At 49.3% G+C, this 15621-nt stretch overlaps 6 protein-coding genes across 6 annotated transcripts; 2 read left to right on the top strand and 4 right to left on the bottom strand.

The window, feature by feature from the left end:
* Positions 1-149: 149 nt before the first annotated feature.
* JCM6883_005325 (ubiquitin conjugation factor core domain-containing protein) lies at positions 150-4719 on the top strand (the record flags this gene model as incomplete). The annotated part of the gene is made up of 18 exons (XM_076634402.1): positions 150-185; positions 243-386; positions 458-646; positions 708-786; positions 845-1050; positions 1113-1234; positions 1308-1776; positions 1846-1947; positions 2020-2235; positions 2299-2422; positions 2491-2696; positions 2774-2931; positions 3001-3093; positions 3159-3273; positions 3343-3463; positions 3532-3658; positions 3732-4378; positions 4451-4719. The coding sequence occupies 18 exons, from the start codon at positions 150-152 to the stop codon at positions 4717-4719; spliced, it is 3423 nt and encodes a 1140-aa protein (XP_076485613.1).
* A 453-nt stretch (positions 4720-5172) lies between these two features.
* Positions 5173-6552, bottom strand: JCM6883_005324 (uncharacterized protein; the record flags this gene model as incomplete). The annotated part of the gene is made up of 4 exons (XM_076634401.1): positions 5173-5185; positions 5252-6075; positions 6144-6412; positions 6510-6552. 4 exons carry the CDS (start codon positions 6550-6552, stop codon positions 5173-5175), a joined length of 1149 nt encoding a protein of 382 aa, XP_076485612.1.
* Positions 6553-6672: 120 nt separating this feature from the next.
* On the top strand, positions 6673-7105 carry MRP35 (mitochondrial 54S ribosomal protein bL35m MRP35; the record flags this gene model as incomplete). Its single annotated transcript, XM_076634400.1, has 2 exons — positions 6673-6897; positions 6974-7105. The coding sequence occupies 2 exons, from the start codon at positions 6673-6675 to the stop codon at positions 7103-7105; spliced, it is 357 nt and encodes a 118-aa protein (XP_076485611.1).
* A 1367-nt stretch (positions 7106-8472) lies between these two features.
* Positions 8473-10292, bottom strand: JCM6883_005322 (uncharacterized protein; the record flags this gene model as incomplete). The annotated part of the gene is made up of 8 exons (XM_076634399.1): positions 8473-8724; positions 8813-8834; positions 9008-9182; positions 9256-9280; positions 9366-9386; positions 9457-9562; positions 9627-9726; positions 9812-10292. 8 exons carry the CDS (start codon positions 10290-10292, stop codon positions 8473-8475), a joined length of 1182 nt encoding a protein of 393 aa, XP_076485610.1.
* A 416-nt stretch (positions 10293-10708) lies between these two features.
* Positions 10709-12796, bottom strand: JCM6883_005321 (mannose-1-phosphate guanylyltransferase; the record flags this gene model as incomplete). Its single annotated transcript, XM_076634398.1, has 11 exons — positions 10709-10809; positions 10879-10990; positions 11063-11339; positions 11399-11527; positions 11587-11717; positions 11782-11841; positions 11909-12059; positions 12134-12236; positions 12312-12349; positions 12417-12513; positions 12751-12796. The coding sequence occupies 11 exons, from the start codon at positions 12794-12796 to the stop codon at positions 10709-10711; spliced, it is 1245 nt and encodes a 414-aa protein (XP_076485609.1).
* Positions 12797-13009: 213 nt separating this feature from the next.
* Positions 13010-14958, bottom strand: JCM6883_005320 (NSFL1 cofactor p47; the record flags this gene model as incomplete). Its single annotated transcript, XM_076634397.1, has 9 exons — positions 13010-13142; positions 13206-13592; positions 13658-13856; positions 13919-14001; positions 14068-14157; positions 14217-14429; positions 14494-14729; positions 14793-14887; positions 14952-14958. 9 exons carry the CDS (start codon positions 14956-14958, stop codon positions 13010-13012), a joined length of 1443 nt encoding a protein of 480 aa, XP_076485608.1.
* Positions 14959-15621: the final 663 nt, after the last annotated feature.

Below are 15621 nucleotides of genomic sequence, written 5' to 3'. Positions count from 1 at the left end.
TTGTGCACCTCCTGGCCGACTTATGAACTACCTTCACTGGTTCGCACGAAGATCGAGCCACACAAATTGAGACAGTTCTTTGCGAAATCCCCTCAGTGAGTTCACTCTTTGACCTCCTTCCACTTCCTCGACACCTCGCTTTCCTCACAATGAGTGAACCAACACCTCTATCAGATGCTGAAAAGGTAACCTACCCCCCTCTCGGTCTCCTCACAGCGGATACTAACGAGTTGTTCGTTCAGATTCGCTTGAAACGAATCGCCAAACTCCAACAGCAGCAGCAACAACAACAAGCCAGTACGACGAATACAAGTACCGACAATAGTCCTACACCCACCTCGTCTGCTCCCTCGCCACGCCCAGCCGCGACTCCCTCTTCATCAAAAGTTCGTCATCATCTCTCCTCTCCTCTCTTCTTCGTCTCCCGGTTGAGCTGACGATCGTACGCTTGTTATAGCCCGCTAGTTCTACATCGACTACACCGGCAGTACCGAAACCTGTACAGATTACAATCAAGAAATCCCCACCTCAATCTACTTCTTCCTCTTCTTCCTCTACCTCACAAGCAACGAGTGGAAAATTCACGGATTCATTCGAGAAATGGGAAGCTACGACAGTCGGAAACATCTTGAACGTTACCCTCGATGTGAGTCACCATTCTCTTTCGAATCGAATCTCTCTGCTGACCTTCCTCTGAGCGCGTTCAGGTCGAACAAGCAATGAAGTCGAATTGGCAGATCGTCTATTTAAAAGAAGTTGCCGAAGAGCTCATCGCTGAAGAACCTTGTGAGCTCTCCCCTTCATTTCCCTCTCGCAACTCACTCACTCTCCTCACATCTCTTAGCTCTCCCTCAACCCGTCCCGCTCAAAGCCGAATACACCGACCGCCTAATCCTCTCACGACTATCCCTCACTCCCGACCACATGACGGAAGACCCGGAACTCGTTACCGTAATCGCGAGTTTATCTCGCGATGAAACTGCGTTCCAATTCCTCGGAGGTTGTTGGAAACGAGAAAGGGCGGAGAGGTACAAGGTTGTATTGAAAAAGGTGCGCTTTCTTTCCTCCTTGAACTCTGAGGAAGAGAGTTGAAGAAGTGGAGAAACACACAGGATTCGGATCCTGAAGAAGCGAAGAAACGACTGGATGTTTTGAACGAGATCAAGGCGTTGTTGGTTAGTTATATTGGGTTGGTATTGATGGATTCTACAATGTTTCCTCAAGACCATATCACGTAAGTCAACGAAAGAACTCTCTCCGTTTCAAACTTCAACCTTTCGCAAAAGACTGACATTCTTGCGATCCAGCTCGAAACCCGTTGGACCTTTCGAACTCGAACCACTCCTCATCCCGTCCTCTCAATTCCCTCAACCACTTCCCCTCCAGTCCTCCGACCTTCCTTCTCTCCTCACCGATCTTTCTCTCCGTTTCACCCCCTCCGAAGCAAACGACCACGAATCCGGTCTCGACGAGATTCTCCTCCCCCTCTTGCAACGTTGGGGTTCAATCCTCCTCTTGAACAAGCTCGATATCGGAGGAGGAGGGAACTTGGCAGGGACGAACGGAATCGGTTGGAGGGATATCTTGTTGGCGATTCAAAACCTCTCGGAAGTGAAACCGATCGCGAAGTTGATGACGGAGATGAGAGGGTGGAATCCACTCAAGGAGAGTGAAGGTGAGGAGGGAGGTGGAGCGGTAGAGGTTAAGGCGGAGGAGTTCGAGTATAGAGCGTTGTGGGGTCCTTGGTTGAGATTGAGCTCGTTCCCGGATGGTGCCGTAAGTCGACCACCTCTCGCTTGGTTAAGATTCAGGACGAGTGAGCTGAGTGTACTTGAGCGACGATAGACTACTTTACCTCAAGCTTATTTCCCGGATCCGACGTCGATGGGACAAGGAAATATTCAATCAGCTTCGACGAGTTTACGTGGTACTCTCGCTGGACTCCAGGTGGGTTTGAGATCCTATCAGCCTCGTCATTGATGTTGCAGTCAGCTTATAGCGTCGTCCCGTTGCCCACAGACTTTACTCTTCCGAATCCTCTCGAACCTCGTTCGTTCTTCCCCCTCCGCCCGGGAATCCGTGCTCGAATTCTTCGCCTCTGTCGCGAAACTCAACTCGAAACGTGCTGCGATGCGAGTCGACCCTCGAACGGTCTCGACGGAAGGATTCATCGTTAATTTACATACCGTTTTATTGGGGTTGTGTGAACCTTTCCTCGATGCTGGATTGACCAAAGTCAGTATTGAATCTTCTTCAGCTATTGTTGACTCGAGCTGAAGAAGAGTCGCCATGAGACAGATTGATAAAATCGATCCACTTTATTACAAGTATTCGAAGAGAATCGATGTGAAGGAGGAAACGAAAATCAGTGCAACTCAACAAGAATCCGATGCCTACTACTCTGTTCCCCCAACCGAATCCCGTACGTCTTTCTCTCCTCCCAGGTCCTTGATCTCGAGTCGTCCTGAACGGAGCAAGTCGGATTTACAGATCCGGCGCCGAATTTCATCACGGAAGTTTTCTTCCTCACGGCTCAATACCTCCATATCGGTACGATGCACGCGATCAAAGAACACAAAGGAATCTCGGAACAGATTAGTCACATGAATCGACAATTGAGGGAAATGGAAGCTGATACGAGTTGGAGAGGTTCTCCTGGTGAAGAACAAGCTTTGAAAGCTATCGATCGTTACAAGGTGAGCTCTCGGATCGCTTTCATCGTCTCTGGATACCTATGGCGGACTAGACTGATGCAGTGAGCTTCGAGCTACAGAAAAAAATCGAACAATGGAAATCTCATTTACTTTGTTACGAAGTTCAACTCCTCGACCCTGAATACTTGGCGAAATGTATCGGATATATGAATTTGATGATGGCGTGGCTCGTTAGATTGGTCGATCCGAAAGGGAAACATCCTCATCAGAAAATCGAGTGAGTGCCTCCTAGATTTCCTTTGTTCGAGGGGATCGGGAGTACTTACACTTTTGACGTTGTTGAAAGGTTCCCGCTACCGAACAAGACTCCAGAGGTGTTCAGGATGTTGCCAGAGTTCTTGATAGAGGATATCACAGAGTTCCTTTCTTTCACTTCGAAGTAAATTATCTCTCTTCCTCGTCTTTCGTCGCCTTCGAGGAACTGACACATGACCTCGCTTGTAGATACGCTCCTCAGGCACTCGAAAAGACTCCCCAAGACGAATTAATGACGTTCATGCTCGTTTTCCTTTCGACTCCTTACATGAAGAACCCTTACTTGAAAGGACAATTCGTCGAAGTCAGTTTCGACTACTCTCTTACTTGAGAGCAGTGTAGAAGCTGACAGAATCGGTGTGATCGATGATAGATCATGTTTTACCTCTCTCGACCCACTTATTCTTCCCCTCGAGGTTGTCTCGGAGATGTCCTCAATTTCCACGCTCTCGCACTCAAGAACCTCATGCCTTGTCTCGTACACGCCTACATCGGTTCGTTACTCTCGAACGCCTCAGATCTTGCACTGTGACGCTAATCTGTTACTCGTGTGCACGAACAGAAATCGAGAGTACCGGGTCTCACACTCAGTTCTACGACAAGTTCAACATCCGTTATTACATTACTCAATTGTTCAAACTCGTTTGGACGAATCCTACCCATCGTGAATCGCTCAGAAGGGAATCTCTGTCAGTATTTCGATCTTTCGACCCGAGCTCAGTAGGACAATCGAAGTACTGACTCGTATTCACGCGATCGTAGGAACCACGAACGTTACGTGCGATTCGTCAACTTGCTCATGAACGATACGACCTACCTGATCGACGACGCTCTCTCCCATCTCGGTCGAATCACGGAACGTCAACGATTGATGGACAACGAAGCTTCCTGGTCTTCCTTACCCGATACCGAACGACAAGAGAAGGAGAAAGAATTACGACAATGGGAATCGGCCGTTCGTTCCGACCTCGACCTCGGAGTCGAATCCCTTCGACTCCTGAAACTCTTCTCGAAAGAAACGACTCGACCATTCTTGACTCCCGAAATCGTCGATCGATTAGCCGCAATGTTGGATGCGAACTTGTCCTTGTTGGCAGGACCGAAATGTCAAGACTTGAAAGTGAAGAACCCTGAAGCGTACAAGTTTCGACCGAAGGAGTTACTATCGGATGTTTTGACGATCTTCCAACAGTTGGGATCGTTCGAGGAGTTTGAGAAAGCCGTCGCGAAGGATGGGAGGAGTTATTCGAAGGGGTTGTTTGAAAGGGCAGTGAGAATCGCGAGGAAAACTTCGATCAAAACGGAGGAGGAAGTAAAGGAGATTTTGGCGTTTGTCGACAAGGTGGAAGCGATCAAACTAGCTGAAGAGGAGGACGAGGCGATGGGAGAAGTTCCAGACGAGTTCCTCGGTAAGCTCACACTCACTATTCTCTCTTTCTTTCCAATTCATTTTTGACTGACTCGCATTCGTGGTTGAGTAGATCCTCTCACTTATGAAATCATGCGAGATCCCGTCATCCTTCCCCTCTCTCGAACAATCATCGATCGATCGAGTATCAAACAACATTACCTCTCTGATCGTACCGATCCTTTCAATCGACAGCCGTTCGAATGGGAAGATATTGTCGATGCCGTCGAACTGAAGGGACAAATTCAGACTTGGTTGGAGGAGAGGAGGAAGAGTAAACAGAAGCAAGCTCAAGGAGAAGAAACAGGAGAAGCGACAGAGGAGAAGATGCAAGTTGATTAGCGCAAATCGTTTCTCTCCCGCCTTTGTATCTACATTACTGTTATTCGTCGTTCTTTCACTCGTTCGAGCTTGCAATCTTTGCCTACTTTCTTTCTCAATCAGCGAACTTCGGGGACTGCGAGAGGGGACAGAGTACTATTTAAAATTTCGAGATCAAAGAGTCGAGACGAGCGAAATGGGATAAAGAAGTAGACTTTGTACGAAGCGAAGAGGAGAGAGAAGGAGAGAAGGGAGAAACTAGGCAACACGACGGAGAGGAAAACAAAATCGAGAAAATGAAAAGTACGGATATGAGCGAGAGAGATCGGAGTATTAGTTAATTACAGTGTTGTTATCGAGAAGAAGAGTAAGTCGAGAGAAAGGTAGGTTTTAAGGCGGAGGGAAAGGGAAAGGAGAAACGGCTAGGCGATAAAGAGGGGGAATCGAGCAGAAGAGAGTCGTTCGCTTGGTTGTTTACAAGAACATCCTGCTCACAAACAAACCGTCAGCTTTACGTCACCATACAAGTGACGAGTGGTGAAGAAGAGCTTACCAAGTGAACAAAAACACAGCGAACGCGATCGCCGCTACCGTTTGAACCGGTACACCTTCCGCACCTCTCATCTCTACAACTTTACTACTGCCATCCCTCGTTACCTCTTCCTTTCCACTCGAGACGACTCCAGTTCCTCGATTCCTCAATCCAGAATACGATAATTCCGATTTCAAACTCGAGATCTCCGTTCGTGCCGAACTCAATTCTCGTTTTAATCTCTCAACTTCAGACGAATCGGTTCCTGATGTTGAGTTGGAGTTGGAGTTGGGATCGATTTGATGAGCTACGTTTGTGAGTCCTGAAGCGGCGACAGTTGCGGCCGAGGCGAGGGATGCAGTAGCGATTGTAGCGGCCGAGGAGGCCTTTTCTTTCGCTTGATCGACGTAGGAAGAAGTCGTCGTTTGAGGGGAAGAAGGGGAAGAGTTCAAAGTGGAGGACGAGGGAATGTCGCGGGATTGAGATTGAGTTGGGGAAGAGGTCGAGGTTGAGGTTGTGGGTTGACCGAGAGAGGGAAAACCGGTAGGAGGAGGGAGAGAGGAGGTTGAAGTGAGAGGAGGGGAGGAAGATCGAAGTTGAGCAGGGCTCGAAGTGGAAGGAGAGTTCGAGGAAGGAGAAGTAGAGTTAATCGTTGAAACGAAGGATGAATCCGGGTTCAAGGTCGTATCTCCTTTCGAGATCGTCGAGGCAGAGGGTTGTTGTTCTTCGGGGATGGATTGGTTGACGGGTTCGTCGGCGGCAGGGAGATAAGTACAACGAATTTTCTGTTCGTGAATTTGATCGATTCGGTTGGTCGAATCCTTGTCTTTTTCGACTACTCCCCACTGTCGAGCGCGCAAATAATGATCAGTCACTCACTCCAGAGAGTAGAGAGCGCGGTAGATGGACTAACGAGTTCAGTGAGAGGGATATTCTCTCTTTCGGGAGTGATAATCACGGACTGAACTAAAAACTTGTCTCGACATTTCGTTCCCGCAGGAGGATCTTCCTTCATCGGTTGCAACAACACTTGAACTTCCACCGTTTCTCCCGGTTCGATCCTACCCGAGTTGGGTCGAACGCAATATTGTTTCGGGGCCGTAGTTTTAACTTTGTACGCGATCGCCTGTTGGTTGTGGTTCGATACTGATAAGGTACGTTTCACGAGAGTCGTAAGGGGTCCTGTATGGGTGTGACAGAGAGGGAGGGGAGGAGAAGTGGAGAGATGACACGGTTTCAATTCCAATTCGGAAATGAAAGAGAGGTGGGTGGAACTCACGTTGGAACCCTAATTGGGATGAAGGACTGAGCTGTACCGACATATCTAATCAGGCGTCGGATTTGTAGAAGTCGTGTGAGAAGAGGAGAGAGGAGAGAGAATGTCGCGAACCGAGATTCTAAGCTCTTCATTTCCTCCACTCCATTACGTTATTCTATTCAAGATGTTATCCCTACTGAGACCTTTGACGACCCGACTACCTTCACTCCTCAGCCGACCGACGAGTCTCCCATCTTTCCCTTCTCCATCTCCATCTCTCCTCCGTTCTCCCTTCTCCACAACCGCTACCGCTTTTGCCCTAGCCAGGAAACCTACGAAACTGAAACTGAAAACCCATAAAGGAGCAGCGAAACGGTGGACAGCGATCGCGAACGGTCAATTCAAGCGAGCAAGTCCTCTCTCCCTCTCTCTCTCCTCTCACTGTACACGAGCTGACTCGAGACGACTACGGACGTGATGAGTAGGGAAAAGTAGGAAGGGTACATTTGAACTCGAATGGGAACATGTCACCGACGAGGTTGAACAGATTGGGACAGACGGCATACGCGAGAACGATAGAAAGGAAGTTGTTGAGGAGGTTGTTGCCTTATGCATAGACAGAGGAGGACTGCTATACATTCGTCATCACAGGATCATTGGCACGGGGAGGTGAAAGAGAGGAGAGACGGGATTTTAGACGAGTTTCGTGAGACAGGGAGGTTTTCGCCCACTCTCGACCGCTGCCGCACTCGCTTCTTCCCCGTGACGACAACCAGGTATAGGCTCTTCCGTCGGTCCTGCTTCTCAGCTCAGTCCGCTTCATTGCCCGGCAATAACACTACTTCGAATGTCGAAGACTCTGAGCTACAACTTCGCCTATCCCTTCTCTCCCAATCCTTCTCCCGCGAAAGGTCGAGGTGGTGATCGGATGAATGCTTTTGAGACGCTGTGCAGCCGGACGATTATTCAATGCAGCGTGCGGCCGAGCGAAAGATGCGTCGTCTCGTTCGAATTTTGTTGTGCGAACGACCTTTGCTCGACTTCAACCTGAAGGACAAGGTTCTACCTCCATTGTCACCCGACATCTTTGTTTGTCAAAGATATGGCTCCCTCAAAATCTCTCAGAGGAACTCTAAAAAGACGAGAGGAAGAGCGGTAGAAAAATGCACCACGAGCGAGATGGGATTTGTCGAAATTCTTCGAACGCGACCTCACAAAACCCTCTCTGAATCCGAGACCTCTCTTTTCTCCCTAAGACCAACTCGTACGTTCAAGCCTCACTACACTGCTCAGAGAGACTCTCCCACTGACACTCTCTCTCGTCCTCTACAGAGTCAGGATCTAGTTATAGTTTCTCTCTGGTTGTCTTGCTCCTTTCAAACGAGCTACACTGTTTACAGGCCACGATGATTTACGAGGCGTATTCACCGTTCTAGAAGCGAGAACTCGGAACACTACCCAGTGTCCGTCGATGACCTTTTAACTCGTTCGTACCTCTCATTCCTTCGTGAATTGAGCTGTCAGGGTGCTTTTTTCCTTCGGGAAGGGAGCATCTGTACGACGTAGTGTGGTGATGCGCTCTGTCTCTGAGCCTGCTTAAAGCCGAGTAACTTGTGTTGTTTTATTGGAGCGAGTTCGACCTTGTTGAAATCTAGTAAACTTCTTCCTCTTCTCCTCCGTCTTCCGAGTATCCTTTCCTTCGCGAGTATCCTGTCATCATCGAGAGTACGCGAGAGAGACTTTCCGATACCTTTGACGATGAGAGAGAGAGAAAGCTTTCGTCTTGAGCAGTTTTGCATTTTCGCGAGTTTCTCACCTCTACACCGTGCGAGCCTTACTCCTTCGGTCCTTGCATCGTGGTAAGCACGGAATAGAGCAACACAGAGCTTGAACTCTCTCAAGCGGAGCAGATCCGACGAACAAAAAACCTGTAAGTACAGCGAGACTCGAATCCAGCGAGTTTTCAACCTCTCTCTCTCTTCTTCTACCAATTCCCCCCTCCATTCCTCCCACTTTTCTCAGGATCACAATCACACCACTCCAAATCTGGACACTCAAACTCTGGATACTCGTGTTGATACCCTGTAATCTTTGAGAAATCGTAGAACTTTCGACGCGCGAGGAAAAGAGAAGTTGCGATTGTTCGGACCGGGGCGTCACCCCAGCGTTCGAGGTAGAATCCACCGGATTCGTTGAGGTAGGAAGTGTAGGCACGATAGGGAGCGGATTCGAAGAACTAGGCAACGAGGTCGGAGGAAAGGAGTGGAGTGAGCTCAGATCCAGGTCACAGGGAGTCAAAACGTGGCGAGCGGTCGAGAACTCACGCTTCGATGGACAATCTCAAAGCTATGGAAGTCGACAAGGGCGAGGTCATCGTCAGCTAGGGTCGTTCGAAAGCGAGAGAGAGACACGGAAAAAACGATACTTGTTGTAGAACATCCTGTTTTGGCATACAATGGACGTTTCTCGTCAGCTCGAGCTTGTAACGGCGACCAGACTTATCTCCTCAGCTAGCCCACCTCAGATTGTAGCTTTTCCCTTCATCATTGCTGATGAAATCCAACCAATTTGCCTCTTTTTCCTTTGGTTTGAACCATCCTTTCTCTTCTGCTTTACTGTCTTTGAGGAAGGCGAGTGTCGTGTTCCACAGTGTAGGTATCACGTAGAGGGCTTCTTGAACGACTTGAGAATAACCTGCGCGAGTTGACAAGGACCGTTCAGAAGGACGCGACACGAACCTCTGAGGACTAGCGAGCGAGAGACGAACCGTAGATAGCTGAAGCTTTCATCATCTATATCTCTGCGAGAATGTCAGTGCCATGGAGCTCTCGCGTGAAAAACGAGCTTTTTCGTCGTTGCGAGAACAAATTGACGCACGAGCTCAATTGGATCGTCCATCTGAGAGAACGTCGAGCCCGTACAGTATCAGATATAGCTCTCTGAGACTGTACAAGCCCTAGGACCTCACCAAAGCGCAATGAAACCGACTCGTATCGTCCAATCTCCAAACCCACTCAAACTCCCTCACCGCCGGATGTCCCCAATGATACATCGAGAAGAACTGACACATATTCCTGACGAACGACAGATGTTGTCAGCGCGGAGAGAGAGCGCAGATTGTAGAGAGGTCGAGCTCACCGATACCCTTCCGAGAATCCAACCGTTTCTATTGATTTTTGGATTTGCTCTGGCGCTATCCAGTCAGGTGGTCCCCAGCCTTGTTCTTTCGTCACGAGAGCTACCATCTCCGTCATAACAGGTCGCAAGTCAGCGCACTTTCCAGCCTCTCGCTTTCTCCTCAAAGCTCGCGAGACGTGACTCACACCATTTCGCCTTCCCTCCCGTGACCCACTCCGTTCTCTTCCTAATCGCTTCACTCGGCAACTCCCCATTCGTCAACAGCTGAATTGGGTATCCCAACCTCCTATTGAACTTTTCTTCGACATTCGAGAGCGTCGAAAGGAGGTTGTGATACATGTTTGAGGATGGGCTGACGAGGATCACGATCGTTGCGTTGTGTCGAGGTCTTATCAAACTTGATGGGGTGGTCGACCAATCTGCTGAGAGGGAGAGGGGAAGAGAGCCTGTTGAGGGAGAGAGGATCCGGGATTTGAGAGTCGAAACTGAGACGATCGAGACGAGTACGATGAGTGCGATCGACCAGATGACGACTTGTACGATCTTCGAAGGTATCGTGATCGTTGTTGAAGAGGAGAGTCGGCGTTTAGGCGGTTCATTGAACTCGAGCGACTCGCTCGTAGGAGATCCTTCGACATCTGTTCTCAGTTGTTGATACCCATTCATCTCGCTCCTCGTGCAGATTATCGTATCGTCTGTGTGAAGGAGAAGAGAGGAGGAACGTTCAATTCAAGAGTCGGACTTGCGCGAGAGAAACTGATCGAGCGTTGCGAAAATAGGCCGAATGGAAGTCCGATTCGGTCGAGCGTTGATCTATCTTTGGGCTTGAAGCTCCTGTCTGTACTGCGAGCGACCGCTGTTTGAGCTCGAGACCGACCAAACGAGCGAATCAATTGCTCTCCGAAGTGCTCACGTCGGATAGATGAGAAAAACGTCCATGTAGATTTTGCAAACAAGTTCGAAAAGAGGAGAGAGCGTAGGAGTCGGTATCTAATATGTAAGGTAGCTGAAAGAAGCGAGCGATATAGGAGAGCGAGCGAGAGATAAGACGGCGAGAGGAGATGGGAGATGGGAGATGGGGTTTAGAGGAGTACTTCATTCTTTGCCGATTTCGAAAGTACTTTCGAAGGTAAAACGATGCAAGATCTGACGTGAACTTCTTTCAAAACCGCAACATCTTTACCTGTTTGCCACACACAGCTTCGAGTATCAGCGTCCCGTAGGAGAGAGAAGAGAGGGGAGAAAGACATACCGAGAATAGCGATAGATTGTTTATCGTTAACTAAAGGAGCTCCTTCAACTCGAGACCAAGGACCGAGTTTACATTCTTCTCCAATGATCGAATACAGAACGCACGAGTTTTTCTGCGCGTCACATCCCTTATCAGCCTCAGAAAGTTCCAAAGTGAGACAGAGAAAGGGAATGAGTCGACTCACATCAAGCACCGTGTTTTCAAGTAAAATACTTTCCTTAACCCTACATCCCGGTCCAATCTTGACTCCTTGACCGATCGAAACGTTCGGTCCGATCTTCGCCGAAGAATCAACTTGAGCGTCTTCGTGAATGAAACAGGGTTCGACGATTTCGGGTCCCTTTTTCGAAGAGTAATCGGAACGAGATTTCGCGAGGATCGTAGGGGAACGACGACGGAGGAGGGAAGGGTTCGTAGTTTTGTAGGAGGACAGAATGAGGGCGTTGGCGGGAATAGCGGACCTGCGAATCGAAAAAAGTCAGGATGGGAGAGGGTGTGGAGGAAGGAGGAGAGGACTCACGCAGCACTCTTGATCTGAACCCAAGGTTGAGTCATGTTGTATACGTAGAGCTTCTTGGCAGCAGCGAGAGGAGCGAGAACGTCTTGTTCGAGTCGGAGTTGTTCGTCATTCGCATCAGCGTCGAATTCACTAATCACGATAAATGTCAACCTTGAACCCTTGGAGGAGAGAAGCGATGCAAGACTGACACTACACGGTTAGATTTCGTGTCCATAGCTTCACGGATCGAACCGAAAAGCATGGCGGAATCAAAGAGGTAAAGTCCTCCGTTAACGGTTTGCGAAATGAATTCTTCGGGTTTCTCGACGTAGTGACGAGCCTAATCAAAAACGAGCTCGTCAGTATGCGGACACAACCGTGACAGACGAGGTCGTGAAACTTACTTGAGCCGTCTCGGGATCGACTACGATACATCCGAATTTAGTCGCTTGATCTTTCGGGACCTACGGTTTAACATACGTCAGGACAGCCGGCCAACACACAGCACAGTGTACGATAGCAGTGACTGACCGTTACTCCCAAAACGGTTCCAACTCCACGATGACTCGCGTGGAACTTTCGAAGTTCTTGCAGAGGGTAATTGCAGACGATATCGGCGTGAAGGACGAACAATTGATCCGGAGAACCCTTGAGTAACACATCTCGGTAATGGTACAATCCACTGTGAGACGGAACCAAACCGATCAGCTTCATTGGAAGGGAGATAAGAATGAAGCTGAACGGGTTCGAACTCACCCAGCAGTCCCGAGAGATTGATATTCGCGAAGGTACTTGATCGATAAGTTGGGGAAATCTTTAGCTGCCTCTTTAACGAAAGGGTTGATCACTTCTTCAGGGTCTACGTTCGTGCGAGGGAAAGCGACCGATCAGCTCGAATCTTCGACTTTTCAGCTCAAGATCGAGGGAGACTTACAGAATCCGATAAGGTAGACTTCGTTCAATCCCTCGAGGCTATCATCGTACTCAACCTGAGTCAGAATGGAGAGGTAAGAGGAGAAGAGATGACTTGGAAACTTACTGAGAGAGAGCGACGAGAGAATGCCAGATAATAGGCCTTCCTCCGACACTGAACAGCGGCTTGGGTACATCCAACGAAAGGGGACGGAATCGGGTACCTAGAGGGAGGAGAGAGGAGATCAAGAGTTTCGTCGATCAGATCGAAGTTTCGTCAACACAACACGTTCGACGAGACAGCTCGTCGGGTCGGCAAGTAGTAGATGAAGCCGTTCGAGCTATTGGTGCTGGTGAGAGCGCAGTGAGAGTTTTGGGAGAGAGGTAAGATTGGGGAGATGACGGAGTTTTGACGACGAGCTGTCGAGCGGCCTAGGCAAGGAGAGAGACTGATTGCTTACCTTTCGAAGGTCCACCGATCAAGATGATTGCTTTCGAAGAACTCATGTCGAAAGTGGTGTGAAGAGTGTTGAATGAAAAGGGGGTTGCGACTTCAGAATTCTCGAAACGTGTTCTCAATTTGAGCAGAAGTAACCAGCTGTTGGTTCAGATGAGATTGAGCTGGACAGAGTTCGAATATCACTGACAGAGGAAGAGATTGCTATTGCGAAAAAAACACTTCCAAACAAATTCAGAGAGGAAAAAGGAAAACTCGCTCATTCAGAGAGCTCTTTGAACGATGACACTTCCCAACAATCCAGCATCCTTCAACGTGACTGAATCATCCTCCAAGTCTTTCGAAGGGAACGTAGTTTGTAGAGCGTAGCTGGCCGAAGATTCTCCAGGTCTCGAACTATTTCAGCAAAAGTCATCAGTTTTCGAATCTCATGCTCACGATCTGATAGTGAGAACTCACGCATTGATGTAACGACGAATATCTCCCACCGTATGAGAATGATTGAACGTCGCGACAACTTTCTCTCCATCCCTCAACCTAATCTGTAACCTCGTCGTCGGTTGATTCGAATCGACTTTGAATTGAACGTTCGTCGAAACCGGTGCTGGAGTCGGTCTCGTTTCAGAGGACGACGCTGAAGAGTTGAAAGCACCAGGCATAGAAGCCGATGAAGTAGTTGGTTGAGAGTCGGGGTAAGGAGAAACAGATCCTAATCGGTTTCCGGATCCAGACCAAGGTCCAGCGGGAGGTCCAGGTTGTCGAGTCCATTTCTCGCCGAGACGTTTTTGTACTTGTAGGTCGACTCGTTGATCTTGACTGACCTTCATCAACGCGAGAGGTGCACTTCTGAGTTCGTCTCACAAGATCTGAGTTAGCGGGATTCCAGTGTCTCAAAGTCCCGAGAGACGCACCCAGATTGAATCGCTTGGAGTAGTTCTTGGTTCTCTTCGTACTTGAGGAGATCACTGTCTTCAACCGAGAATCCATCTTGCCAGAAAATGAGAGATCGAGTCGCGATTTCCAATTCTTCCTCGGATTCTTCCTCTTCATCTTGCTTCGAAGGATCGGGAATGAACGATGAAGGAGTTTCGTCCGAGCCGAGGGTATGTGCTACGAGAAAGAGTGGCTTAACGACAAGGGAGAGAGGGAGATCTTCCAGTGTTTCGACTCACCATTTCCCGTGAAAACTCTCGACGATGAACGTTCAGCCGCTCCTCCTCCACCGAATCCTCCTGGTCCACGTCTCTCCGATCCTCTGTGAAATGCAAAAACTTCTACAGTTACTTACTCTGCTCGAAGACTGTAGAGATCATCGACTCACTCTTTCGCTTGTTGCAAGATCCTCTTGATCGCTTCTCCATGAGCTCCCAACTTCTTGCGTTGGTCATCCGGGTTCTCGACCGACAAGCCACTATACTCGCAAGCGTCAGTATGTTGTGGCAGAAGTGGGAGGGAGAGTATGGAGCTCACGATTTCGCTCCTCCAGTGTAAAAATTCGCCGGATCCTTCGAATCGTTCTCGTCATCACTATCGCTATCAGCTCCTCCCCCGAATCCACCAATACGAGGACCACCTCCTCCACCTCCCCCTGACGACGAAGCAGCTAGATCCCTGAACCCAGTGACTCGGGGTCCAGCGTTCGATCGAAGTGGGTTTCGATTCGCCGAAGCAGGTCGAGATGAGCTATCACGGGCAACGGATCAGCTCCATCTAGAGAGCAGCTCGTCATGTTGTGTAGAAGGCTCACCTGTTTGAACCAGAACCAGATCCTCCCCAGCCAGCAGGGAGAGGTTCAGCAGGTTCTCCGCTCAAAGTGTAAGTTCCTCTCTGCGGTTGAGGTTGAGCGACTTCTGGTGCCTGTTGTCTTCCTCCGATACTGCTACTACTCGAGACCTCTGCTTGCTGTTCTCCTCCTTCTCCTCCAGCCATTGAAGCTCCACCGGTCTCTTGTCCAGCGTTCTCGAAATAAGTCGCCACAGCCATCTGCGTTCCTTGAAACCCCCAGTCAGTCGTAGAAGATAACTTGAAGAGTCTATGGGAACTCACGGAAACGTCTCCATTGGCGGATTCGAGGAAGAATTTGGCTTGATCTAAGGAACAACCGGTGACGGAAACGATTTGATTCAACGACTCTTCTTGTTCTGTAGCATCTCCCGGAAGAGCCAGTCAGCTATATACGAACACTGATGGTGTCGAGAGACATACCAGACATGTTGAGTGAGTTGGAGAGAAAGAAGAATGGAAGACGTCGTAAGTTCATTCAGGTTCTCTCTACTACCCCTCACTCCACGACTACGACCTAGCACAGAAACGACTAAGGTTGCTCCTTTCGAACACCTGACCCCGTGACCAGACGACTGCCGTTCTCCGACCTCTTTCCAGCAACTTCGACACCGCCTCCGAGTCTTTCTATACTCCTCCCTCGACAACCATGCCCTTGGCAGCTCAATCGAGTGTCGAGGATAGCTGATCTACTGCCCTGAGCAATCATCTGCCGAACGGATCGCGATTCGTCGGAAGCTCGAGCTTCGTTTCGGCCTGAATCCTTTCGACTCCACCTGCCTGCTGCTGAAGGGAGGAGCATTGGCGTGGACTGGTGATCCGCAAGACGGACTCCTGAATCGTATTCGTACCGAGGGCTGGACCGCAACGTAGGACTTGAGCGATATCAGTGAAGTAAAATCGCTTTCTTCCTGCAGCCAGTCTCGTTCGACTTCCGTTGGCTCAAACGATGGTGCTTGGTCGGAGGGAGGTCGTGAACATCTGTCGATGTCATACTTTTGCAAGGCCAGTCGGTACGTCCCGCTAGTCTGTACTCCGAGCTCGAAACAGCGCTTTTCACTTGGTCTCACTCGCTTCAGGAGGTTGAAATCGG

Source organism: Sporobolomyces salmoneus (genome assembly GCF_050403485.1).
Source record: "Sporobolomyces salmoneus JCM6883 DNA, S_salmoneus_JCM6883_v1_ctg59, whole genome shotgun sequence".
NCBI classification, from domain to species: domain Eukaryota; kingdom Fungi; phylum Basidiomycota; class Microbotryomycetes; order Sporidiobolales; family Sporidiobolaceae; genus Sporobolomyces; species Sporobolomyces salmoneus.
Note: the sequence above shows the minus strand (reverse complement) of the source record. Positions and strands in the feature narration are given on the sequence as shown.